Source organism: Micropterus dolomieu, linkage group LG05 (assembly GCF_021292245.1).
Source record: "Micropterus dolomieu isolate WLL.071019.BEF.003 ecotype Adirondacks linkage group LG05, ASM2129224v1, whole genome shotgun sequence".
Classification (NCBI taxonomy): domain Eukaryota; kingdom Metazoa; phylum Chordata; class Actinopteri; order Centrarchiformes; family Centrarchidae; genus Micropterus; species Micropterus dolomieu.
Window position 1 is genome coordinate 23348376 of NC_060154.1, and position 27798 is coordinate 23376173.

Genomic DNA, 27798 nt, shown 5'->3' on the forward strand with positions numbered 1-27798 from the left:
CTCTCTCCTGCTCATCAGCCCTACTTTTCCTCCCAAGATTTAATGAGGTTTCTTCTTAGTTCAGGCTGTCTTGTACTTGTTCTGTGATACTCACAGGCTTTTTTTAATCTTGCTCAGTTTCTTCGAACTTTTCTGAATAAATCAATACGACAGCAGCATCTCTTTGCTGGGGTGAAAGATTCTATACTGAGGATAAGGGATACAGAAATAAAATGCAGAGCAAAAGCAGGCCGAAGGGTCAACAGGCCGCACGTGTAGTGGACAGCGGTTCAAAACTGGTGCATCAGGACAAGTGGTATCATAGAAGACTTGTGTTTATCAGTTTTTTTTTGTTTTTTTTTAAAAGTGTTTGAAAAGCTAAAGGATAATAAAGTTGGCTAATGCCACAGAGGATCTTTCAATTGATATTAAAAGATAACACTTTTTCATACAACAGCAATAATACTGTTAATGAAGACAAAATCAAAGTAAATCTAACCTTTAGTTTGAATCTGGACGTGCGAACATTACTTAACACTTTACTGGACAGCAGATTTTCACTACAAATTCCAACCATTATACATTCAACAAGGGACAGGCAGACACGGTGGGAAGAAGTATATTTATTGAAATGTTGCAAAATGTAAAGGTTGCTTTAACATATCCATTTTATTTTGTCACTTACCAAATAACAGAGAAAAATCAAAATACCAATCTTGGCAATTGGCCATGAAGGACACTTTTGTTTCTTTGTAAGAAAAGAAAAATAGTCAAAACTATGAGGCAGGCACCTTTAACTTCCAGTCGGTGCTTACACATCATATAGGTTTGACTGGACCATTGAGCCAAAATAAAAGTCACAATTCATTGGGTTTAATCAGATTCTTAAAAGAGGCTTGTTGGAATGACAATTAGTTCCAATTAAAGTAAAGACAATTACAATAAAAGACAATTAAGTAAATTAGTTCATACTTGGACTATCAGACTGCATTTAAAAAGATTGTGACTTACATGCAAAATTTCACTAGACTGCTGACCCATTTGCAGTTATTGTTTCAGTCAGCCAGTTGAGTCCGTTTAGGTTACATGAGGTCAGTTTGAAATAATCCTGTTCAGTCCCACTCCCACGATAGGCTGCATGCAAGCACACTGCAGTCACTAAACAAAAAAATTCAGTCTATCTGAGGGAAAGTGAAAGTAACATTGGCAACAGCTGATAAGGTGCTTTCACGGCAGGGCGCTGACCACTAAAAGCAAACAGTGTAGCTTTTGAAACTTCAGAAACTAAATACTGAAACAGAGTACAAAATAACATCTCCTTTGGGTGTGATCGTTTTCAGTACCAAAATAAAGGAAAGAGGCAAGTGTTTTGGCACATCAGCGCTCAGGATTATGCACTTGTGAAATGTTGCCACACATTGTTTCACTGAAGCATAAGTCCAGTTTGACAAAAAAGCAGCACTTGTTAAGGCAAAAGTCAAGCAAGATATTTTTTACATGCAAAGTCTGCACGCAATATTAAGGCGCAAGTCAAGAAATCACAGCCAAAGCAGGAAAGCATGGCGATATGAAGCAAAACGTATCAAAAATAAACTGAACTCAGAATACACGTATTACATTACACAAGAATTCCACCAGATAAAAATCGTGCAGTTTGCAGACGTTCTCCTGTTGCTCAAGAAAAAAAATCTGGTCCTTAGCATACTATGATTTCTAGCATGCAGATCTGGCAAATACATAAAACAATTCTATCATAAAAAAGGTCCATAAGGCACACATCCTTCTTATGCTGCTATCCTCAAACAGTTCACACTCTTCTTGGGTTTCCAATTGCATATTTGCAAGACTGTACATTTTCCTAAATACATTTCTTTCAAGCATAAAATTGTATTTCTTTCTCAGTCATTTTAATAAACTACATGTAAACAAAGTTGAAATGGAATGGTACATTTAGAAGATAACCCTCTTTTTATGAGAGTGGGGCTTTAATGAGATTTGGTGCCAAAACTCTTTGATGAAACTTTTATAGCAATCTTATCCTCTCATTAAAAAATAAAAATAAAAATACATTATGCATTTTGTCATGTAAGGGTGAAATGATTTAGTGCTTTGAAGTGCTCCCTTGTGCACCACAGAAATGACCTGCTGTCTGTCTCCATCTAGAGGTGACTCTGAGCTATCACCAGTGACTGTTGTTGGGGTAGCTCGGCACTGCGGCAGGGTACTGGGGCAAGCTCGGGCCTTGGGCCGTCTGAGCAACAGCGTTGAACCCTGCTTCCCTCACTGGTGCACTCTTCCACAACCCGGTGCTCCACTCTTCCTGAGCGCGCTCCAAACTACCGCCACCTCCACGGTACAGTCTGTGCACCTGCCACGTGAAAGGAAAGGGGGAAAAAAAACAAGTTATTAATGTTATTTTGTGTCTGTTTTTAAGCATGCGTGTGAGTTAATGTACATGTGGGACAAAATTTTTTGCGTGTATGTGTTTTCAGCATGTGTGTCCACTCACCTTAATGAGAACCACAGCCATTAAAGCAGTCACCAGAGTGAAGAGCAGAGTCGTGATAAGCATCACTATAGCTGAGCCCACATTTTGGCCGAAAAACATCACAGTCACAATCCAGCCGCTTTGATGTGTTGGTAATTGTGAGATGGAGTAGTACGAGTTAGTGGATCATACAGTATGCAATTAGCCAAGTGGATTTAACACAAGTCTAATTTACTAATGAGCTATTAAGCAGTGAGGAAACAGATGCAGTGACAACAGCATAATGGTGATCAGTGTAAAATTGACTTTATATGACACATTGTATCATGAGTGAATGGTGTTATTATCACAAGCAGATGTTCAGTTATTGGACATAAATATACTAAAATAAAATGAAAAAAATAAACGCTTTTCAAAAAAAGATTGATGTGGCATACTGAGTGTAAGAATTTAAATGTGAACACACATGATTTTATAACGTCAAAGCCACTGTAGGATCTAATACATCCTAAATTAATAGCATTTTCAAGAACAACTATTAGTAACATTATTTATTTAGTATCTTTATCTAAAAATAACATCTTTAAAATCATTTTGATGGTACACTGACTTGGGCTCTAGCTACTTCATTATTTAATGTTGGAATCCCGGGCAGGACATTTATCACCACAACAGCGTAATGGTTTACAGCACCAACACGACTCTTCAGCAAGGTAGTTATAAGAAGAAGCACAGAAGAAGTAACGTACAATGTAAGTTCTTTGAAAGAAACTGGCTCAGTATTCTCTGTAAAGAGACTGAAAAAGACGTCGGAGGGAGCGAGGAAGAGAAAAAGAGAGTGTGACTATGCAAGAGACCAGACAAAAGTAAATATGGGACTGGCTTTTGCTCGGCGTGAGCAAAAAGAGCTGAAAGGATGCAAGACAGATGCAGAGCTGGCCGCCTTGTTAGACTAGTAAGTAATAACTTATTAGCTGGCTTGCTCTGTCTTGTGTTTTGCACTTGCTTGATGTTTCCTGTCTTAGCAAAGTTGTCGACTCAAACAAAATCAGCCAGAGGTTTCACAGACAGAGATTTAGAAGCTAACCAAATTTCAAGTTGATGTTAACAAACTTACTAGCTAACATACTTGCACATCTGTAATGTTACAGTAAGTGCTCTTGCGTCGGTTGCTGTATAGCTTTGTTGGCTAACTTGCCACCCAAGTTTCAAGCAACATTATGCTGCTGATGGTGGAGACCGGCGCCACAGCCAGGTAAGCCGGCAGTCTCTGTGGTCATAATGTTAGCAGAGGCGAAGAGACAGAAGAAGACGCTGACGGAGAAGGCTAAGAAGAGAAAAAGAGAGTGACCAAACAAGAGGCTCCTGGACGTTGGCGAGAGCATTGTGAAACAACAGGCTGCAATACAGACGCTGAGCTGGCCTTCTTTCTGTTGGACTAATAAATAATATTGCTATGTTTTGCTTGATGTTTGGCTGTGTCAGCTAAGTTGTCGACTTGCTAGTATTTTATTGTAATGTAAACATAACAAATACAAGTGTACAGCTGTCCTTATTTAAGATAGCTGTGAATTACACTCTAAAATGGCAGGGGCGCCAAATTGCACAAAAAAACCCCCATACATAATGTTGGTTTAACAAAGCAGAATTGATTACAGCTGATTTGGACAAATGTGAATAATTTTCACATAATTTTACTATATTATTCCACACTTTCAAAAACAATTTTGTGAGCAACACTGTGACATATATTGTGACATGTTTGTTGACAGGTTGCTCAAAAGCCACAGAATTGAGAAAAATCAGTGTTTAGAGTTGAACCCTTCTGTCTTTCAGAAACTCAAGTAAGCCTTCTTTCTGACCAAAAAGACAAAAAAAGATGATCTAATATTTGAAATCAGTGGATATCCCTACAGAAGGCCTCCGGTAGTCTTAAAGTTATGGCTCACACCATCTAATCACCTATTTACACTGAAAATCAGGAGTCTGAAGGTTCAGCAAACTGGCCGGGCCAACAATTCAAAAACAGACTTCAATTGGCAATTAATAGAAATAAAAATGAAGAAAGCAGCAGATAGTGTTTGACTACCCAGTTATGTTAACAACCTCATCATTTGTTAGCTTAATGATTTTATTTTAGTGTTAAATCTATCTTAGCATCTTAATTTGAACAGACATGTGAAAATGCAAGTGTCTGATGGAGAACACGCTCTCCAGCTGCCTTGATCATTTGACATAAGCCCTCATGACCCACCCTCTGGTAAAAACTGGCAGGCAACATGCACACAGTCTTCAAAGCTGCTTTGGTTCAACTCACCATACTCCCCAGCCAGAGAAGCCGATTGCCTGGACGAGGGCCAACACACACTGAAGGAAGAAGACGAAGAAGAAGGCCATGAAGTTGAACGAACTATCGGCCCTATGAACATGAAAAAAAGAGAATACAAAGAGATGATACATTAGAAAAACAAACAAGCCAAGAGTTGCTCTATTTTTGTTGCAATGTTGCTTCTTCCTACTAGTTGTCAACATGTGAATACAGTACTTGTTTCATCATACTGTCCAAACTATGAAAGTACAAAGGAAAAGCAGTAGGTACAATATAGCCAACAACTTATTATATTCCCGCAATACTTTCCAGCATTATAAAACAATAATTCCATATGATACATTTGAATAAATAAACGCAGCCTGAACCCAGATAGGCTGCAAGAAATGGATGTATTAATTGATGAGGTAATGAGCTTCCAAGCTACTGTAGCTAGCTTTCACTGACCCCGATGGTGTTGACTGAAACTGTCTAAATAATCCCACTTTTAGTTGATATGTGCGTGATGCTTCCTAACAACCCACAGTTTTATAATAATACCATTTTATAATTAAAATGACTGTCTATAGCAGGCATTACCAAATGAAATGTAAGAGTTTTAATAGCGTGTATGGCCTTTTTAAGGGGCACTGATGATGTAGAAAAACAGCCTAAGCTGATATGAAATGTTGGATGGATAATACATCATTGATGAATTATCTGACAGTGTTCCATGCCCCTTAAAGTTACAGATAAGTCATAAATCGAAAGAAGCAACACCAGATGTCTCATTTAAAAACCACCCTGCCCCAACAGGTTTCCTGTTTGACAGCTGATCAGATTAGGAAAGGGATCACTGCTAAGATGATGTCTCTTTTCACAGATTCTGTTCCTGATCTTTGCAACATCCTACATTTGAATACCCAACGGACCAAATGCTGCTTGTTGGACCAACCAGACAGACACCGTAAATAAATGATTAAATCTTCATGGCTGCACATTTTCACAGATCCCTACAATCAAGAATTTGGGCATAGCTTCTGAACATTCTCTTACCTTTGAGCCACATATCAAGCATGTCCCAAAAACTTCTTTCATTTACATAACATAGCCAAGATTCCCCCATTTTATCCAATTCAGACACTGAAATCCATGTACCACCCATGGCAGCAACAAGAGTCTTAATTTGGTCTTTTAATCCCCACAAGATCTACACTGAACAAAATTATCAACACAACACTTTTGTTTTTGCCCCCATTCATCATGAGCTGAACTCAAAGATCTAAGACTTTCTCTGTGTACATAAAAGGCCTATTTCTCTCAAATATTGTTCACAAATCTGTCAAAATCTGTGTTAGTGAGCACTTCTCCTTTGCCGAGATAATCCATCCACCTCACAGGTGTGGCATATCAAGATGCTGATCAGACAGCATGGGTATTGCACAGGTGTGTCTTAGGCTGGCCACAATAAAAGGCCACTCGAAAAGGTGAAGTTTCACTGTATTGGTGGGGTCCGGGGGGGGTCTGGAAACCAGTCAGTATCTGGTGTGACCACCATTGCCTCACGCAGTGCAACACATCTCCTTCGCATAGAGTTGATCAGGTAGTTGATTGTGGCCTGTGGAATGCTGGTCCACTCCTCTTCAATGGCTGTGCGAAGTTGTGGTCGAGACCCCAATGAGGATGCAGATGAGCTTCCCTGAGACGGTTCCTGACAGTTTGTGCAGAAATTCCTTGGTTATGCAAACCGATTGTTGCAGCAGCTGTCTGGGTGGCTGGTCTCAGACGATCTTGGAGGTGAAGATGCTTACACGCGGTCTGCGGTTGTGAGGCCGGTTGGATGTGCTGCCAAATTCTCTGAAACGCCTTTGGAGACAGCTTATGGAAGAGAAATGAACATTCAATTCATGGGCAACAGCTCTGGTGGACATTCCTGCAGCGGGGATGCCAATTCCACGCTCCCTCAAAACTTGCAACATCTGTGGCGTTGTGCTGTGTGATGGAACTGCACATTTTCGAGTGGCCTTTTATTGTGGCCAGCCTAAAGCACACCTGTGCAATACCCATGCTGTCTGATCATGATCTTGATATGCCACACAACTTGTAAAGTTGCAGAGACTCTTAAGGAGATGTGCACTTTGAATAAAATGAAGCAGAAATTATTCTGATTCATGAGATTTACCAGATGGTGACTAACCTGAAGGCTTTGTAGAGTGGTCTGAACCAGCAGGTGTAACTGCAAGGGCTGAAGAGGAAGAGCCACAGTAGGGAGTAGCCAAAGTTGATGACACTTCCACCCCCAGCCCACCAAGCAATACATGAGATCACATTCATGCACAGCGTGCCTGAATACACTGTGAGGAGAGAGGACAGTGGAGATGTCGAGAGAAGCGAAACAGACAAGAATGATAGTGAATGATTTTTTTTTTTACGGTGACAGTAGAGGGAAGAATGCATCTTCTCCTCCCAAAAAATGACTAACACAAAGGTGGAAATTTTTTGTGAAAACACTCACTCATCCAAAGCGTATAGACTCGGCGCACCAACTGCTGGTGGGGTGCAGGGATTTCCTCTTCAATGTTGTGGTAAAAGCATGGTTTTATTCTCACGAACTTGGGCAATGGAGGAAAGTTATTAACCCGATCTGAAACAGGCAGCACCGTGTCATCATAATGTTACTGTCTTACTATTCTACATTGGGAGTATTTTACGACATTTACATGGCATAGGAGAGAGGAATGTGGAAATGTTTAGTGTCAAGTGTGACTTTACAGACCTGCCATTTTGAAATCCCAGTTCTTTCCTGGATAATAGGAATATACAGACATTGAAACAAGCAGTTAACATTTCAGGTAGGAAACCCTTAACCAATGTTCATATGTCTTTTTACTATTTATATAAATTACTGCTTTTTTTTCATGTTTTAATTAGCTTCACGACTAAAGAACATTCCTAACATTGATCACATTTACCTCCTACCGTTAACCTTCATCCAGTTAAAGTAACGGTGACGACATGAACCGGTTGCCCTCCCGGACTGCACGTTATAACTTTGGTCAAACTGCAAACTAATGTTCATTTTTATACAAAAACATGAACTTCTCCAATTTACTTTTTAACTACACCTATGCGAAGTTATCATGTGTTTCCTTTATGTGTGATATTATACAGTAATGTCAGACAGCAGCTAAAGCACATCGTTATTTAGACAGCTCACTAACGTTACTCCAACAGCAGAGCAGAGATGACTGAGCTCAGTGTCTCTTTATCTTACGTTGCTACTTCATTTGACTAACTGGTTGGCAGTTGACAAAGACTACAAAGGACTGTTCTTCTTCTTCTTCTGTTCCTTTCCGGCAGACTAGGCACTGTCAGTGCATTGCTGCCTCCCACTGGTGATAAAGACAGTCTTCATTAAAGCTCCCCCTGACCTATATTTTCCTTGGCTTTTAGGAAGTGAAATAGTTCCAATGCTTTTTCTGTTTGATTAGGACCATCACCCATCAGAATTTTTACAGAGAGCTGTCCACACCACTGGAGGTCTCACCTGATCTGTTATTTCATCTAACTTATTCATTTCCAACCGAAGACAAGGATTATAAAAATTCACCAATGAAAACCTACCTGCTGTGCTCCATACCTCAATTGCTACACATTCCAATCCTGAGGTAATATTTAATTGTCTATATTGAACAACTTTTTTAACAAATATTGCACAACCCCCTCCAGATGAATTTCTGTCTTTACGTAAACAAATAAAACCTGGCATCACAAAATCTAAAGACGGTTTCAACCATGTCTCCTGAATGCATATTAACTGTGGTTTGTTTTTGCAACCATCCATAAACTCCTTTAATTCCTGTCCATTAGCTATCAAACTCCTGGCATTCCACTGCAGAATTCAAAACATTAATAGACTAACTATCAATTTCATCATCATCCTCCTCCATTTGGCCTCCATTATTCTTTTCCCTTCTGTCTCTTGAGAACACATATCTATAGAGGGCCGCTGGCTCAACCTCTACAACCCCAAGACTCCTCTCTGCAGCCTTCACCACACTTCTTACAAGATCTGAATTATTCTTAGTCTGCTTCATGTCACACATCACTTCTACAATGAAAGCCAGGAATTTCATCTTACTCACCACCACTGAATCTTCTGTTACATAAGCTACCTGTGGAGGGCATTCTGCTTGTCTTCTCCTTATGTCACTCACCTCACCACATGTTGCAACCTTTTTGACAGCCTCAGTATAAGACACCCCTTTGTTAGTCTCCCTAAACTGCTGCACCCTCATCGCCTGCTTATATTGTTCACATTCACGATTTCCAGCTACGTGCCCTCCACCACATGAACTACACTTTACCACCTTCTCCTTGCACTCAGAGAACTCGTGTTCTCCTCCACATTTCCCACATCTTCTATTTCCTCTACAAGCAGCCGCAATATGTCCATAGCTCTGACACTTAAAACACCTCAAAGGTGGCCTTCTGTATGGCTGCACTTTAAATTACAAACACAGCCCTTCCAGAAAGAGTGTTCCCTCTTTCTGGAAGGGCTCTTTCCTGAAAAGATCACACCACAGTTGATGATTCCCGCTTAGCTCCATCACGAAAGATTTTAATTCGTGTGGACTCATCAACCTTCGCCCCCTCTATGCCCTTCACCAACTCAACCATGGAAACCTCCAGAGAAACCCCATAAATCACCCCTTTCAAGCCAGCCTTGCTTCCTTTAATAAATCCTTCCACCCGCTTCTTCCCTATCGCATCCAGTGAAACAGCTCTGTTCAACTGAGCCGCAGACTTAAAATACAAGCAGTTTCCCATCAGCCAGAATTCTTGCACTCAGGATATCACCCAACTCTTCCTTCAATTCCCCAGCAAGCCTAATTGGGTTGAGAGAACTAAACCCAGACTGCCCTTCCTTCAACTTAAAAACCACTTTATAGTCTTCCGACTGGCTACTGCTTCTTCTCATTACCTTCACCTACTGATCTCTCCCTAAAACCTGACTCTTGTGAATCACTAGTTTTATTTCTCCTTTTCCTATTCTTCCCCTTATTATTTCTTTCCCATCCGCACCCACCATCATCCGTGTCCTGCATTGCAGGAACAAAGTCTTAATTATTGTACGCTACTGACTGATATTCCAGCACTAGTTAGACTAAATTGGGTAACACCGCTTGTCAAACAATTCTGCTGCCTCGTCGTCGTCCGCCTCAGTCTTCCTGTCCCGGTGAAACTGTTGCTTCTGGATGGCCTCATGTGGACCCCCAAAGGACTGTTACAGCTAACAAGTCAATATAAAACGTAATATAATAGCCACTATTACCTGGATAACGTTTATCTCCTAACGTTTCCGTCGACAACCGCAGGGATCAGGAATCATTCAGGATGCTCTTTTTCGACCCCACCGAACATACTGCGGCTGCGCTGCACCGTAGCGCTTGTAGTTCCGAACCGTTGACAGTCAACACACTCGGGGGGCTGAAGAACTACAAGTCCCATGATTCATGTGAGCAGTAAACGGGAACCGCGTGATTCCCAACATGCCACCCGTTCGCATGGATCCCACCCATGCGATTACGATTTAGGGCAGGTTCTTATCACTTAGGAGCAGAAAAGTGGAAATCTTTTTGACGTTATTGATCAACATTTGAAAACTTTCTGTCAGTGACAAAAATATAGTTTGTCACTCACTCTCACCACTGACAAGCTATATTTTAGTAATTAGTAAAATTTAGTAAAATGTCTAAAAGCAATATTTCAATAAATCGTCTTCTTGTTGCTGAGACTAATGGTCCCTGTCCAAGATGGTCAGACTTTTCCAGTTGAAAGCTTTCAGGTGCACCACTCCAAATGTAAACAATAAACATGCCTGAACCTGACAAACTGGTGTTTCTTGTGTACACACTACTGAACTATCAGCAGTGCCCTTGGTGTCAATTAAAATTTAACAACAAACAAACTGGCCAAGCATTATTTCCCACCAGATTTTCAACAGCTCTGCTTCTTGAGTAAGCTACTTGTTAGTTAGGGTGGGGTTAGGAAGGGATTAGAAAGGGGTTAGGACGGGGTTGGGGCTAGGGTCAGGGTTAGCCAATCAGAGGCAGAGTAGGGGGCAGAACTTGACCCAGACACCATAATAGTGCAATGGTTAACAATCAGTTTAAAGGCAACTTAAATTATGTGTGCCTGTATTTCATTAACAAAATAAATACTATCAAATAGTAAAACCTGTTCTACATGTAAATTGATCTCAATATGTTGTCAATGTTTTTAGGTAGCTGGTTATAAAATAAGATAACATGAGATATACCTTTATTAATCCTCCATAGGGGAAATTCAGGTTGACACATCAGTACAGAGGAATGTAAAAGAACAGATACCATCAAAGTAGAATCAGTAACAGTAACATTCTACGTAGATGTGTAACACACTGTATATACACTATACACAATCAATATACAATTAACAGTTATTTACAAACAGATAAGTCAAAGTATGATTGAGAATCAAGAATAGAGTCTGTCAGTTGGGTGCTGTGGTGTTGTGGAGCCTGATGGCACAAATGAGCCACCAAAGCGCTTTGAGGCTCGGGGCTGGATGACTCTATGGCTGAGGGAGCTCCTGAGCTGCCTCAGCTCAGCATAGAGAGGATGAGAGGGGTTGTCCGTAATGGTTTTCAGCTTCCCTCTCATCCTCCTCCACCAGTCACTGTCTCTACATTGTCAAGTTCCATCCCCACCAACGAGCTGGCCTTCCCCACCAGCTTGCTCAGTTTGTTGGCGCCACAAGTCCCGATGCCACCTCCCCAGCTCAGCACAGCAAAGAAAATGACACTGGCCACTACAGACTGGTAGAACATCCATAGCAGCCTGGTGCACACATTGAAGGACCTGAGCCTCCTCAGGAAGAACATCCTGCTCTGTCCTTTCCTGTAGAGGGCCTGCCTGACATGTCCAGTTTTGTTGTTGAGTTACACCCCTAGTAACTTGTAGGTGTCCACTATCTTCACCCTCTCCCCTCTTATTATGACTGGGGTGTGGAGCCTCTTGCTGCGTCAGAAGTCCACAACCAGTTTCTTGGTGTTAAGCTGGAGATGGTTGCTGTCACACCATCCAATGAAGCTCTCAATAAGGTCTCTGTACTCATCCTCTCTGTCATCTGTAATACAGCCAATGATGGAGGAGTCATCTGAGAACTTCTGGAGGTGGCTCGTTCCAGGGTCGAAGCAAAAGTCAGAGGTACAGAGAGTGAACAGAAACGTTGGCGTTCCTTGGGGTTTACCAGTGTTTCTCGTCACCACGTGAGGTGGTCTGTGATCCAGGCCATACATTATAGTTAAGAAAAAATTTATAATTAAACCACAATTACTCATGAAAATGTTCATGATTACATTGGGTGTTCCATCTAAGTATTTTCTGTAAAAAGCTAGGCTATATGTTGAATAATATTCAACTTTGTATGTTTTTTTATGTGCACAATGTCTTCCTTTACCATTTCCAGTCACAGCCATTTAGTAAAATTTGAATGCAATTCTGATGCTTTTGATTGGTTCTTATGTTTAAATTTGCAGCACCAGCCATCTGCTAGTGAAATTGCCTCTCAAGCTGTCTTTTGAAAATGCTGAAAACATTCATTCGAAATTTAGCAAAGTAATCAAAAAGTAATTAAATGTTATAAGTTACATTGCTTTGAAAAAGTAATTGAAATAGTTACAATACTATTACATTTTAAATAGGGTACCTTGTAATTGGTAACCTATTACATTTCCAAAGTAACCTTCCCAACACTGGTTATGTTAAACAATCTCTGAAAGTTATCTTCTCTGAAAAATGCCCCCCAAAATATGAAAACATTGGGAAATATATAACATTTACTAACTTTTGCAGATTACCCACCGAACACAGTAACTTATATTTCATTTGTTTTCATTAAAACTGCTATGTTTCTAATTAACACCAAGAGCACTGCTGAGAGTTCAACTGTGTGTACACAAGAAACATCAGTTTGTCAAGGTCAGCCATGCTTTTTGTTTATGTTTGGCGGTCGGAAGTTAATTTTCAACTGAAAAATTCTGACCTCCAACTTTGATATGAAGTCAGCATAACTGCCCCCTTGCGCAGACCATTCTCACAACAATACAGTTTTCCAAACACCATTCAGAGTATATTAAATTATAATGCCATGTAAAGAAACAAATATTTGGAAAACTGGAAATACTTAACTAAAAAAGCCAAAGTGGATGATAATGTTATCTGTCCCTAAAAGAGATTATGAACTGGCAAAATATGACCACAATATGGCAACAGAAAAAGGAAGACACAAAAAAATTATGGCACCCAAAATGACACAGAGATGCACTTCCTCCTATGGCGTAAAATATTAAATTAAATAAGGAGCACTCGCTTTAACAAATTCAACTCTGTAATCTCAGATTTCAAAGAGCTAAATGAGCTCTTCAGGAGACAGGGCACGCATCAACCTTGGCATCAACCTGCTGCAAAATGTAAAAAATCTAATTTTTTTAAATGTTGCAGTGTTTCTATAGTTCTCAGTTACTTGTATTTGTAACTGCAAGTCTACATGTGTTATCATTATTATTATTTATATTATTTTTTCTATTTTATTGCACACATACAAGTATATATTTATCAGTTTTTAATAGCAGAATTCTTCTGTTTGTACGTTTTCACGCTTGCTTTGGCGTGCATATGTCTGTTTCCAATACCAATAAAGCACCACTTAACACAATTTAATCTATACAAGTATTTGGAATATCATGTCCTATGCCTAAATAATTATTGTCGAGTAAACAGTGATCCAGAGAGAACCAGACTAATGGAACTTTATTCTGACTCCTTTCTTTCAGTTTACGATCTCACAACATGGCATCCCTGACTTCTGAAAGTCAAACTCTGCGGCCAATCACGAAGCCCAAAACGTCAGACAGAAGGCGTGCCCTGTGAGATCCATCTGACATATCTAGGTTTATAGCACGTGGTGTCCCGAAGAGGGTGGATAGTACGTTCATTAAAAAAAGAAGAACACGGATTTAGACCACTGAATGGCATGAGCTCACATTATTTTGTCTTTCTGATGAAGTATCACGCATTAGAAACTCTACTGCTATTACAAACATTCAAAGGCGTTCCACCACGCGTAACACCAGGTAGATGTGCAACGCAGTTGTACAAAACAAACGCCCCGACCGGTGATCAGTAACCTGGCTTTGACCAATCAGCGACGGTATTGATGCGAGTGACACACTCCCGCCAATTCCGACAGAGGAGCGCGAGGCAGGCAGTGGGGTAAACGGAGGGAGTATGTGGGAGATGCGGAAAGAGGAAGAGCTATGTTTTATGAGAAATAAATTAGAAATACATGTTGTTTAAATAGCAGCATAATATTAGGTGCGTTATCGGGGGGCATTCTCGGGTGTTTACGCAGCCTGCACCGTAGTTTTGAAGTTGTTTATCTCAAAGGAGAGGAGCACCGGGTTAGTGTTTGGGATGTTGGCGGCGGAAACCCCATCTGTGGACGGACACTTGGCAGCATCGACTCCCCGCAGAAGAGGTAATTCAAATATAGTGAGCTAATATAGGGTTCTGTTTAACTTGTCAAAATGTCTACTATTATACTACGGACGGAGTGCAGTTTGTTTCGTCTGTAACGTTAACTTACGTCCGAAAACAATGCAATGACAAACTAAACATAAATCTTTCTGTTGGTTAACGTTAAGTTAGTTAACGCTAGTAACCTCCTTTTCCCTAAAGGCATCTGTTAGCGACTGTCATTTTTACGAGCCAGACGATAACTGACTTAATCTGGACACTTTTCAAAGATTAAAGCTAACGTTAGCCCTGTTACAGCTAATCGGCTACCCGGCTTTACTAATGTTATCGTGTTAGCTACCTAAATTTTATTCGGTAACTTTAACGTCAGACTAGGAAGAATAACGTTGTGTTGAAGTAAGTTAGGCCTTAAACTAAGTTACCATACTTTTCCATTCACGAGACTGTAACCGTGCCATTAAAATGCGTGTAGCTTGGTAACCTGCGGCAAACATGTCGGCTTGCTCTGATATAAGTTAGTTGCTTTGCTAAGCCATAGCTCTACCCGAGGTGCCTAGCAGAGTTGCTAGTTTTGTTAGGTTAGCAGATAGGCTAGTCATGTTAGCATCTTTGAGTTGACCTCGCATGAAAGCTGTTTTCAGAGGTGAAACTTCAGAGCTAACTCCGTTGTCTTCGCTCTTAACACAGCCACGTCTCTTGTAGCTGTAGTAACGTAAGTTACACCGAACAACTCTCCCTAGTTCATAAGTTTTTCAGCATTGTGGTCGGGCATGCATCCTTTGCCTGACAGCCGGACAAAGTGCCTGCCCTGCGGACTCGACCGGGCCTGCGGCATCCACTGATACACCGGTTGGCGGGAGAGCAAACCAAACACAACTGCTACATTCATTGTAATAACGTTACTGTATTAACGTTACATCGACGGTTCAATATAGTGTGACATTTTATGCAACACCTTCAAAAATAATACTCTCTGTGCGTTTTTGCTATTCGATAGACTTTCACGCCAATACAGGGTGATCAAGACTTGAGGACCCACCGTACACTCGACAGCTGCACTGGTATGTGGTTGTTAAAGTAGCGTTAGTAACGTTGAGTTGCTTCAAGCGGTGTCTTATCAATAAAGTTTCTGGGTGGAGTGGTAATGCGTTAATTTTGTGATCCGCGCCTTGGCTGTTAGTCCAAACTCAGTGATTCAAATTATTTGTATATGCAAAGCTTCAATTGCAGTGATTGTCATTTAAACTCAGCATTGTGTTCATCTGATAAAAGCTTTTTGTTATCACAACAGTTTTCAGTTTAACAGTGGTCAAAACGTGTTGATTTATTTTCTGGGACTAATATCAGTGCCATTTGAATGTTTCAATAATTCATTTATTGAAGTGAAGTTGTGGCATTCAGTATTATTTTCTGATGTGCATATGTTTTTGTTCTTTTCAGGCATGGATTGTAAGTCAAGTAACAATGCCAATAAGAAACTTATCCAAGGTAAGTACATCATTTACTTTTTATTTTTAAGAATTTATACACTATTGAAAGATTATCTATGATAATAAGACCGTATAATTATCATATTGAATATTTTAATAATATCTATGTCTTACAATACCTTCCATATACAGTGCCTGTTAATTATTACTGCACCTCATCATTCCTCATTTATGCGTATTTTGAGGGACTATCAACCTTACTCATACAGATAAGAGCTTCACAAGTTAAAATTCAGTCATGGTTATTTGTCCAGTACAGTAAAGAGCCCTGAATTTGTTAAACCCTTTAAGTCTGTGTTGTCTCTGACATTACTTTGTATGTAGTCTATCAATTAATACATTCAGAAATACGGCACAAAACAAATATATATAAATATTTATTTAACTTGTTTAAAACCTTGTTGCTCTCAGACAGCATTTTGATGAACAACTTTGCGATAGCCCTATCATCATCGTTTTCTACATTATGTGGACCGTTAAAACACAACAACCATTATGGTGACTGCATCTGTTTTAATTCTGCCTGCAGCTCGTCTCCCATTCAAGCGCTTGAACCCTGAACCCAAAGAGAACCAGCCGTCTAAACGTCCCTGCGCACATGCCTGCCCTGAACCAGGAGTCCCAGACAGGGAGAATGAGACCTCTGCACTCCCTGTGCACAGTGGACCACCCTTGGTCAATGGTCGCGGGCCCCTTGATGGCTTCCTGAGCCGTAGGTGCCCTGCACCATCAGATGAGAACATGGTAATAGATCTTACAGTGGACAACAGTTCGTCTCCCGTAAAGTGCCTTGTTTCACCTGCTCCTGCCTCTACCTGCCTCCCAACAAAACACCAACATCAGGGCAAGGACAGAACTGCCTCTTCTGGGAAATCCAGCAACGCTGATCAAACTTCTGAAACAAACGTTTTAGACTGCACAATAGACAGCGAAGATGAAGTAGACGAGGTTGAGGAAAAAGATGGGAATCAGACAGCATCTATCTCGCAGCTTGACACAACTCAGGATTCTGAAAGTGAGCCAGAGGAGGAGAACGAGTCAGGAAATGTTTCCAGTTTAGGAAACAGGTCCATGCTGTCAGCTTCATCAGCCAGCTCCTCATCCGAAAGCTCACCAGAGAAATCCAAGTCTGATGATCTGACACCCACTACTACACCTACAGTACGTACATCTCCGACGCAACATTTTTATCCCACATAGTGATGTGCAGTATTACCTGATGCAATATCACACAATGTTAATTAATCAGTATTCCCAATAGTTTGTTTGGTAATGTTGTTATTTATTAAAAAGTACAGCATGGTCAGCAAGTGTGATGAAATAGTTTTTCAAACAATAAGCTGTAAGTGGTTCAGTGATTAGAGCCTTTGTTTAGTGTTTGCTTTCTGCTATTAATAGAATTTGTAACATGTCTATTATTGAAATCATTTGTCTATAATTTGCGGAAATAAAACATTGACTAGGCTGGATTGTGTCAGACAATGATTAGCAGTTTAATTTTTGTTTTTTTTCCTATCCTCATAGGAGCCAAAGACAACCCCCAAGATACCAGCAGATGAGAAAAAGATCAAAAGACGCTCATTGAAGGTAGGACTCTTCATGCAAGCGGTGTTTGAAACGTGTTTCAAATTCCCTAGTTGTCGGTTTAAAAACATTGTTTCAAAATCAATCTAATTTGTTTGTGCCTTATTTCACATCCACTTTGTCATTTATTAAACAGTTATTTTAGTAGAAGAGAAAAACTGACAGGAATTTTGCAATTATAGAGTTTACAAGAACAAGAGAAGAGGCTTCGGCTGCGACAGGAGAAAGAACGTCAAAAGGAAGAGGCTAAAGCCGCAAAGGAGAAAAAGAAAGAAGAGGCTCGCAAGCAAAAGGAAGAGCGAGAGAAGGAAAAACGAGAAAAAAAAGAAAAAGACGAGAGAGAGAAACGAGAGAAGAAAGAGAAGGAGGAGAAGGAAAAGGCAGAGAGGTTAAAAGCAAAAGAGGAGCAACGGAAATCAAAGCTGGAGTGAGTAACGCAGGTCTCTGTTACTATAAATCTACCATTAAAAAAAGATACATACACATTTTAGATGTTTTCAGGACCATAGGTGTTGGTTAAAAATGTGATAACGCACTTTGATTTTAGTGTACTGAATGTTTTGCTTTAATTTTTGTTCAGGGCAAAGCTTGAAGAAAAAAGGAAGAAAGAAGAGGAGAAGCGAATGAAGGAAGAAGAGAAACGGTTGAAAGAAGAGAAAGATGTAAGTTTATGCAAATTAGTGTTGATATGAGCTAGGTAGGTGCTACGTCTGTTCCAGATTTATAATGGACCATTTTACTGACGTCTGTTGATCAATGTGTATCTGTTTACAGCGCCTCAAAGCTGAGAAAGCCGAAATTACACGGTTTCTACAGAAGCCCAAGATCCAACAGGCTCCAAAGGTTAGTAAATATCACAATTTATAACAGAAAAATGCAACATTCCTTTCACTTCAGGTTTTTAGGTTATTCATGCAAGTTTTCCCTCTGGAAACTGTTTTGAGATACAATGTTTGAGTTGTGACACATGCACTGATTCCCTGTAATCCCCCCTTTTAACTAATAGTCAACTGAAAAATGAGTACAGATAATATAACTGCTACTTGCCGTGTCCGTTTTTCAGACACTTGCAGCCGCATGTGGGAAGTTTGCTCCATTTGAGATAAAAGAAAACGTGTTCCTGGCTCCGCTGTGTCGGGTTCAGTGTGAGGACTCTGTTCTGGAGGATCTGGACCGGTGTTTGTTGAACCCCCCTGATAACCTGAATGGACTGAAAGACTGGATTGGGCAAGAACCCCGCTGGTCAGGACCCACCAAACCCAGACACACTGAATCACTCAGGTGAGACTTGCAATAGTAATAATCATAGTTGTTTTGCATCTGATTCACACATTAGTCACATTATCAAAATGGGTCAAGTCTACTGATAAAAACTCATATGGTGATATTGTAGTGACCAAGAAACCGTTTGAGCTGAAAATACCATCGATATGATATGAACAGAAGTGGGCAAAAATGCATGTCCCTCCCATGGGAGTGTTGGTCTTAAAATTAGGTGTGATCAGGTAAATTGTTGACTCATTGCTATCTTGGCAGCAGAAAAACGATTGCGCCATTGACCAAAAAAACCCAGGTCTAAAGTCAATGGCGCAGCATTTCAGGTTGTGTTTTTGTTATTGTAAGGGCGCATTATTCCGATGGGAAGATGCTCTTAAGAGAGACACTGTGCGCATTTACACATGAGGCACAACAGCGTAACTAAGATGAATTCAATTTCCTCTGGAGATTTTCCTCTTTCCTGTCCTGCCATGTTTATAACTACAGTTTTTTTTGTTGTTGTTTGTTTTGCTGCTTAAATACCCCATGATATTTGCTGTGACTTTATTACGCACATGTAAACATTTAAAATGACTCACAGCACGCTCTGTAATCATGTAAGTGAATCGTTAAAGAAAACACTCGTACTGCAATTAAACACAAAATAAAGAAACCACTGGAAGAGAGAGGTGTGACTCTCAACTGGTTCATCATAGTTAATAATAATGCAGCGCAGTGAGGATCCAGATGTTTCATAGATGAGACAACGTCTGTTAACAGACTCCAGTCTGCTGCACTGATAAACCACAGAGCTACAGAGTAACACTAGGCTTCATGATCAGAGACGTTTTTTTATATCATGTCCGCACTTCTGTCCATATCCCCCCTCTGCTATGAGTCAGTCAATTGATGGTTTTTGTAATGCGCCATTCACCCGCCATTATAATAGCAAGGTGCAACAGTACAAGCGTACCTGGCTTTTAAATGGAATGGGAGATGACACTGATTGGTTTATTGCATGTTACGCCCAAAACACATCCATGACTAATTCACGCACTAAGTACAACCCTTTTGAATCATGAGCCTGGCGCACTGACCATTTGTTTCACTCGCAATATTGGAGTTGGACATGCCCCAAATGCAACTGCGCCATGCGCTTTAACAAGCTGTGCACTTAGGGCCCTGAAAGTTAATAAGTGGAATTTAATGTATCTTTAACATGCTGCAGCTGCCCCTGATCGTGTTGCAACTGTCCCCAGGTTTGGGGGTCAGTTGCATCTGACATCTATTCAAATAAATATTGTGAATGATATGTCATATGTAATAATCATTAAATGGGATGGGTCATAGCAGACAGATGTAAGTTTAATATAACAATTTGATTGAACTAGTCCAAATAGTCTCTGAGGAACTGAGAAAAAAATTAGGCTTCCCTGCTCAGCATCCAGACTGTAGTCTGAAGCACAGGGGAGCTGTTAGTTAGCACTAACCGCCTTCACTTTTCCAGCAGTTTGAAAACAACAGACTTTTCTTCTTCATTAGAAGCTGCAGCATTTATTAACTAACACACTGTAACCTACACTGTACATTTACTGCCAGACAGACGTAATGCTAATCTTGTCCTCTGCTCTGATCACTTTCACCTACACTGCCGCTCACTTTCTTTCTCTCAACCAAATACTCTACGCACACACATTACACATTGCCATATTCCTTAGAGAAGTTACGGTACTCTGATAACGGTGCCTGTAAAGTAGATGTCATGTTAATGACGAGGGGGGAGCTAGCTAACCGTGTAATCGTGCAAATGTATGTAAATCATTAGGAGCACATTGATATTAATGATATTGCGGCGGTGCTGCTGAATGAATAAAGGGAAACTGTGTGGAACTGATTAAGATTGTTCTGCTGTGTGTAAGGCAGTGTGAGGCTATAGCTTCAGTTCTTCACTATAAGTAGAGATTTTAATAATAATCTTGTTTACACTTATGCACATTTGAATTATAGCATAAAGCTTTTTTTAATAATTGTGCATAAGGTAAGGCAAATTTATTTATTTAATTTAAAAACACGTGGCAGCACTAGAACATCAACCTCATAACGATACCTGTGCACAACACGGTCTATGTCCTCATAAACCAAAACCAATCTGCTAAATGTAGCTCCTCAGTTGTTTTTGAACATTTGAAACTGTTTTAAGTTGCTAAATCTTCATTGCTAATTAGCTATAACACCAGTCTTTGTTTTATCAATCATTGTTAATCCTTTAATAAAAAGTGGTTATAACTGTCATCATATTTTGCAGTTAATGCAGGATGTGGTGTCACTGCCTCTATTTTGGGAGTTTTGTGAAGGTTAACAACAAAAAATTATGAATTGTCATTGTCTATATTTGTTGCCTAAAAATATTTTACCAAACAAACTTTCCATTTGGTTACATTTGGGTTAACTGCTCTGTAGCATTTTATGAACAATTTGTAAAAAGCTCACCTGGCTTGGCCACCTGGCCAGTTTATGGCTGTGGGATTCCTGTTATAGTCTCAGCTGTGCGCCATGTTTCATGGCCATGGCAATCTCAGCCAGAGCAAATTAATTAATAATCAAGTTATTTTATCTGGATTGTGTGGTTTGTGTAACTTATATACATTGTATCATGTGTGCCTAAATATATATATTTAGGAAAACTGTATTTTTTTTTAAATTCACTTTATGGTTAACCAGTCATTTCCCCCTATATGTACTGTTTCTCAGCGAGTGTATAACAGTGGAAGGGCCCAAACCAGATGGTGTGCCAGATCGTAAACGATATGGGCCCATGAAGCTGCTACAATTTCATGAGAATTACCGTCCAGCGTACTGGGGCACATGGAGTAAGAAAAGCTCACACATCTCACCTCGCTGCCCCCTCAGACAAGACAAGGTAAGACTGTTCAGTGTAGTGAAATCCCAACAGTACAAAGCATTACACACTTTTTAATGGTAGATGAGATTGACTCTTTTGGCATGTGTCTAAAAAAAACAACGTCTGTGTCGACTGAGAACCTAGATTTATTTCAAAAATTTCAAAATTTTAGCTTTGACTCAATATTTTGACTTTATCCATGAATTGTATATGCGTAATATCTGTTATCTAATATCTGTTCTGTAACCACAGGAGTTGTTGGACTATGAGGTGGACAGTGATGAAGAATGGGAGGAAGAGGAACCAGGAGAGTCCCTGTCGCATAGTGAAGGGGTAAGTTTCACTGTAGGCTGAAAATTTTGAAAAGTCTGTGTAGTGCAGTTTTTCTGCCAGATATTGCGATTGTGTTTCGATTTGCAAATTTTATTTAAGTTTTGCTAAAATTCAATATTCACTGCCAGTCTGTTTTTGATGGAAGCCACGTCAAGCAGCACAGAGCAGATGAATCGGGCAGGATGTCAGAACGGCATAGAGAATCCGTTCGATTTTCAAAATAAAACACCCTGTGCAGACTAAACAAAGTTAAAACAAACCAAAAAAAAGAAACAATTTAACTACGAGGCATACTTAACCATAGTAGAAGCACAAAAATCAAGGACAAATAAGCAAAATCTGAACAATTCAACAAAATCAGGCATGCAAAATGCTCTTATTCTGAAATGCTCCATGTGGATATGTAATGTTAGCCTGCACAGAGCGGAACGGGCTCACAGAGAGCTGTGATCGTAGTTGAAGCACAGAAAATGACAAATTAACTATGTTAACAACATGTAGGCTAAACGCTCCACTGCTGAAATACTTCAGTGTGAGGTGACACTGGACAAAACCACGACACAGCCACTGCCTGTGACGGTTAAGCTGACGCCATTATCCCACATTTTCCTCTAGTTTCGTTTGTTGTTGTAAAATGTACACGTCCTGTGCCCGCTCTGATTTGTGAGTAGGACCACAACAGGAGGTACATGGCGCTTGTGATTGGCGAGCAGATCTGTCACACAAGAATGACAAGGGAATGAATTTGAAACTGCATGACTGTTTAAAATGGTTCAGATGTGCTGTTTAATTGACTTACATTTTAATCGCCGTCTTCACGATTAGCTAATCGCGTTCTTTAAAATCGCAATTTCGATTTGAAAACGATTAATTGTTCAGCCCTAGCATCTGTTTCTCAAGTCAACAATTACCAATAAATTGAATTAACAAACATGCAAAACAACAACTTTTTTTAAAGGGTTTGAATAAAAATATTTATTAGTGTTTTACACTGAAATGATGTCTTAAAGAATAAAATTACTTTGACAACAACAGTAATGAATTTTATGTTGCAATCTATGCATGGCTTTTTAGCTGACCTTTGTCAGAGTCTGTATGACACCAAGTACAGAGGTCAAATAAAATTAATATCTGAATAATCAAAGCATATCATTAACTATTGTTAGTGCCTTAAATGTATCACAGGCCTAGCATGTCAGGAAATAGACTGAACTTGAACAAGCAACAAAACACTTCATCAAATTCATCATACATTTCACAACTAGGAAAGTAGTAAACAATGAGATGATAATAATTTCATTTTCTTTTTTAAAAAAGACTTTGAACTGTTGATAATTTTCAGGAAGATGAGGAGGAAGGAGGGGAAGATGATGATGACGATGGCTTCTTTGTTCCTCACGGCTACCTTTCAGATGATGAGGGTGCTCTAGAAGAAGAGGTATGAGGGGAGCTACAATCTTGGTTCTTTTACAACACATTTTTATTTGTCGTCTTAATCGGACAAATAGGTGTTTGGATTTTCTTGTTTGTCCCAGGAGGGTGGTGACTTGGAGAAGCAGAAACTACGTCAAAAACTGAAAGCAAGAGAGTGGGATGAGCTGATGTCCACCAAGAAGAAGATGAAGGTGCTGGAGCCAGTGCTGAGGGGCTGCGTCTGGGAGGGAGAAGGACCTGCTCTGCAGCTCTTCCAGCCTTATGCTGTGTGTCTGGTCGAGCCTTTACCCAAGGCAGACACCAGCCCCAGCCCAGAGGAGCTGTCGCAGAGGTGTGAGAGAGACGCGCAATGTAAGTGTGTGTGACTTGATTCACTTGCATTAAAGTTGGAAAAACAGCCTTTCTTTAGGTGAAGATCCATTAGGGACCAGACAAACTGAGTTTACTGTCACCTTTAAGGTGCTGTTGGACTATGAGTGGCTAGAGTATGATGGCTAAGTACTAGGTCTGTTCTTTATTTGGTGGATCAATAATCACAACCTACCTTTAAATACAGTTACATTACATAATTATTAAGCATAGCCCTCTTTTCTCTTGGTAAACATAGTTTAATTAGGGTTGGAAATAAAAAGCAATTGCAACTTGGTTAAATAAAAAAAATATACCTGTATAAATTATCAAACTTTTCTACAGAGAAATTTAAATATATTTCTGTGGAAATATCTTAACTAAACTACTTTTAAATGTTTGTTTATGAGCTAATGATGCATTCTAAAAATTTCTGTTATGCTCTTTTCTACCACAGTACTTGGTCAGCTGCTGCCTCTGCTGCATGGCAATCTCAACAGCAGCAAAGTGATCATCACCGAGTTTCAGGAGTTTTGTCGTCAGCAGACCACCTCCTCATCACCTGCTGAACTGTCCAGTCCTCAGAGCCCAGTAGAAAACATTCCCACCAGGTGAAACCACAATATTGGACAATTCTGTGTAAAGATGATCATATAATAAATAATTTAATTAATACAATTGTCTTTGCCCAAACTAAAAAAATTTACCTCCTAAAACATCTCTTCAAAATCTACAAAGTAGAATTTAGTTTCAGTGACTCCATTATCTAAACATATGTTTGGCCATTAAAATAATAAAGCCATTGTACATCTTATTTAGAAATACATGTCTTTTTGTTTTACGTCAATTAAAATGATACATTTTCCCTTTTCTTTCATCAGAATACAGGTGAAGCGCCTCATTAAGAACAATGCTGTTTATGAGAAGCGCTCAACCTACAGACGCTGCTGCTGGTATGTGCATGCGGAGGTCCTGTCCCGCTTTGGTCAGGAGTCTCTTCCTGTGCCCTGCCAGTGGACCTACCTCACCACAGGAGCTCGAGAAGAGTCCCGTGAAGAACCCCAGGCAGCCACAGGCTCTCAGGGAAACTCTCCCACTACACCCCAGACCTCCACCACCACGTCTTCATCCTCCAACAAAAGAAAGAGCACCGGTAGCATGTCAATCACCAAGTTCATGAAGAAATGTACTGACCCCGAGCAGGTAGTGAAACACACTCAAACATATTGTCAAAGTACCATGCAGACTTCACTGCGACTTTTTACTTCTTTGTGTACTCTTATGTTGTGCTTTTTTGGTATATTTTGAAAGTATGCCTGTTTCTGTCTAAAATGGACTTAAAACTATTTGCCAGACGGAAGCAATGGAGGCAGACGGTTTTCAAGCTGACACTGAGGAAGACGACGAGGAAGACTGTGTCATCCTCTCCATACAGAGTGGTGAGTTATGCAGGAGGAATAAAAAGCTGTCATGTCTTTTAATGTTTACTGCTTACAGACTATTAAAAAAATTACATTATCATGATGAAAAAATTATTGCAGATGTTATTGTCACAGACCAGCTAGTGATGGAATAGGACAGCATAATCCGCTTTTACAGCTACAGCCAGACAAACAAAACATTTAGACATACTTTCTTATTACAGATTAATCAGTGTTGCCATCTTTAATTTGTATCTTAGTATAAATACTGGAAGCAGAGGAAAACAAGTAGTTTGGTTTAGTCCACAGTTAAGAATCTGGTAGGGCTGCACGATTAATCTAGTCGCAATGTGCGATTACATAACCGCAAAAAGTGTGCGATTTAATAAAACAGAAAAGGTGTGTGGCGCTGTCTTCTCTGTGTGCGCTACAGTCTGCTCATCATCTCCACCCACACCGGGCTCTCGCATGTGGCTCTACAAACGTATGGGCCTAAAAATGATTCATGGGCAGTGTGGAACTTACTAACTTTTAAGGCCACAACCTCCCATAACCTCCCGCCCCGCCCCTAATCGTTCAAAACATAGTCTGATGTGCCACCGGTGCACTGACAACTGCCGGCGCTCCAGTTGCTCTGTGACAGAGACGGAGAGACTGCAGCTGTCTGCAGCTGAAGCGGTCAGACAGAAGAAAACTGTGAGAAGATGAGGAAAGTTTGGGTTTGGCTCGCTGTCATATCGGTGCCCTTTGTTTTTTTTTTACTTTTCATAAAGCGGACGTGCCTGTAAGTTTAAATTTGAATCGCAATATTGTCCACAATAATGGCAATATGACTTTTCTCCAAATCGTGCAGCCCTAGAAATTAAGGTTAAACAGTTGAACCATCCTACCAGTAATACTGTGCAGAGCGTCTCTGGCTATAGCGTTGGCTAAGCTAATCGTCTCCCTGCTCTTTATCAATGTATGGATAATTTTGTAATGGGTCCTTGTGTGTTTTAATGCACCTGCCTCTTCATTAACAAACACCTGCAGTCTCTTGATAGACTCCGGTTTTAAAATTGATGCATATGTTTGTTTTGTGTGTGTTCATAATGTAAATGACACCTAATTAAATATTAATGTCTAGGTCCAACCAGAGAGGACTCACCCAACAAGGGAGATTGTCTGATGGAAGTCAGCCCCTCCGAAACAGCTGCTCTCCCTGTGGCCAGCGCTGCTCCTACACTTGCCACTGCCTGAGGACAGGAAAGACCTTCTCATCTAACCAAGCTACCCCGATTCCTGGTTCTGAACTCTACCCGTGTCCAAGACACAATCAAGTCTTCAAACAAGATGAAGCACCTCACACTCTGGTACATGCAACTCTCAAGCAAGTGGCGTCAGTATTAGGAGTTTCCTCTCGCCTAATTTTTTTCAAGGAGTCAGGAGTCATCTTGCCTATAAAATGTAGTTGTGCATAAAAGAGTGACTTGGTTATTGAGGACAGGTTTGTCCAGTGCTGATTAACTATGTCTGAGTTTTACATTGAAGTTTCAGTCAGGCAGGTTTGGCATGGGCCTCTTTAAAGTGGATGGTGAACGTTTCACTGGCACTGCTTTAGCTACATCAGATGGAGTTGAACAGAGGGAGGAAGAGCGGAACAGAAATGCCCAATTTTCACGAGAAGCATCCAAGACATCAAGAACAACGTTATTTGAAATGTTGAATTGATGATGATATTGGATTTCCTCTAGTCTAAATGTATATAGTTTACCAGAAATAAGAGTTTGGAAATGAGAGGCTTAAAGTCCATCTGTAAATTTCCCTTTTGATTTCAATGGGTGCATTTATTCTGCAATTTCTAAGTCTGACAACTCACTGGATCAGTTACTAGATCTGTACCTATACAGTTAGGTCCAGTGTCACATTGTTTTATAAATATGTATTTTCTGTATTTTTTTTTTTCTGTATTTTTTTTCAAGAATACTTGAACAGGATCAATTCAGTAAACATGAATAAAAGTACTGCACTTTTATATCACTTTGATTCCTTGACACTTCATCTTGGTGCCTTGGTCACCACTGACAGTCACTAGTTGTTTTTTCTATCAGGAACTGTGCTGTTTTGGTTGGGACTTGGCTGTAGAAGAATATAAGAGTTGATGCTCAACAGTGACATCACAACAGTAGTGTGTTTACTTGACCGAATGCTTCACACACATGAAGCTGCCACCATCACAATTCATGTGTGTTCCTGCTGATGTGTAGTTACAACAAACATGGCATTAAGCATTCAGATCTCAAAGTTGGTCCAATCAGACTGTAGAACCATCTTCCACTTTATTTATTAGTGGCACTTTTTGTAATCACAGGTAAACGAGCTGAATTATATCTGCTGTTGATTCACTGTTATGCAACAAAACATTAAACAGACGGGAGTGACCATCTTTAAAAGGCACTGTTTATTACAACTCTGGGCCAGTAATCTGTGTTTTGAGGTGGAGGGGGAAAAAAGTCTGCTACTTAAGTATTACATGTTCACATTTACAGTGTGAGACGTGCACTGAACTCTCAATGTTTAATTTGCTGGTTTGTTTTCAATAAAGAATTATTTAACACAACTATGTCCCAACACAAGAATGCAAAACATTTCTCAGCTGAAGGAGCGTTTAGGAAATTGTAATGGTGCGTGCAT

General features: G+C 40.1%; 2 protein-coding genes across 4 annotated transcripts; one reads left to right on the forward strand and one right to left on the reverse strand.

The window, feature by feature from the left end:
• Positions 1-582: 582 nt before the first annotated feature.
• On the reverse strand, positions 583-10236 carry scamp4 (secretory carrier membrane protein 4). Its single transcript, XM_046050419.1, has 7 exons — positions 10111-10236; positions 7552-7578; positions 7291-7419; positions 6973-7129; positions 4785-4886; positions 2489-2606; positions 583-2347 (listed from the first exon to the last, which is right to left on the reverse strand). The coding sequence occupies exons 2-7, from the start codon at positions 7556-7558 to the stop codon at positions 2159-2161; spliced, it is 702 nt and encodes a 233-aa protein (XP_045906375.1). The 5' UTR covers positions 7559-7578; positions 10111-10236; the 3' UTR covers positions 583-2158.
• Positions 10237-13917: 3681 nt separating this feature from the next.
• Positions 13918-27724, forward strand: chaf1a (chromatin assembly factor 1, subunit A (p150)). 3 transcript variants are annotated; one of them, XM_046049340.1, is made up of 17 exons: positions 13918-14357; positions 15354-15417; positions 15797-15844; positions 16376-17007; positions 17371-17433; positions 17613-17857; positions 18011-18092; positions 18205-18273; positions 18494-18711; positions 21439-21607; positions 21842-21922; positions 23265-23360; positions 23458-23707; positions 24162-24315; positions 24586-24907; positions 25059-25143; positions 26252-27724. In XM_046049340.1, the coding sequence occupies exons 3-17, from the start codon at positions 15799-15801 to the stop codon at positions 26362-26364; spliced, it is 2625 nt and encodes an 874-aa protein (XP_045905296.1). In that variant the 5' UTR covers positions 13918-14357; positions 15354-15417; positions 15797-15798; the 3' UTR covers positions 26365-27724. The 3 variants fall into 3 exon arrangements, with proteins under 3 accessions (XP_045905296.1, XP_045905295.1, XP_045905297.1); XM_046049341.1 differs by lacking the exon at positions 13918-14357 and adding an exon at positions 15052-15068; XM_046049339.1 differs by lacking the exon at positions 15354-15417.
• The last annotated feature ends 74 nt before the right edge of the window (positions 27725-27798 follow it).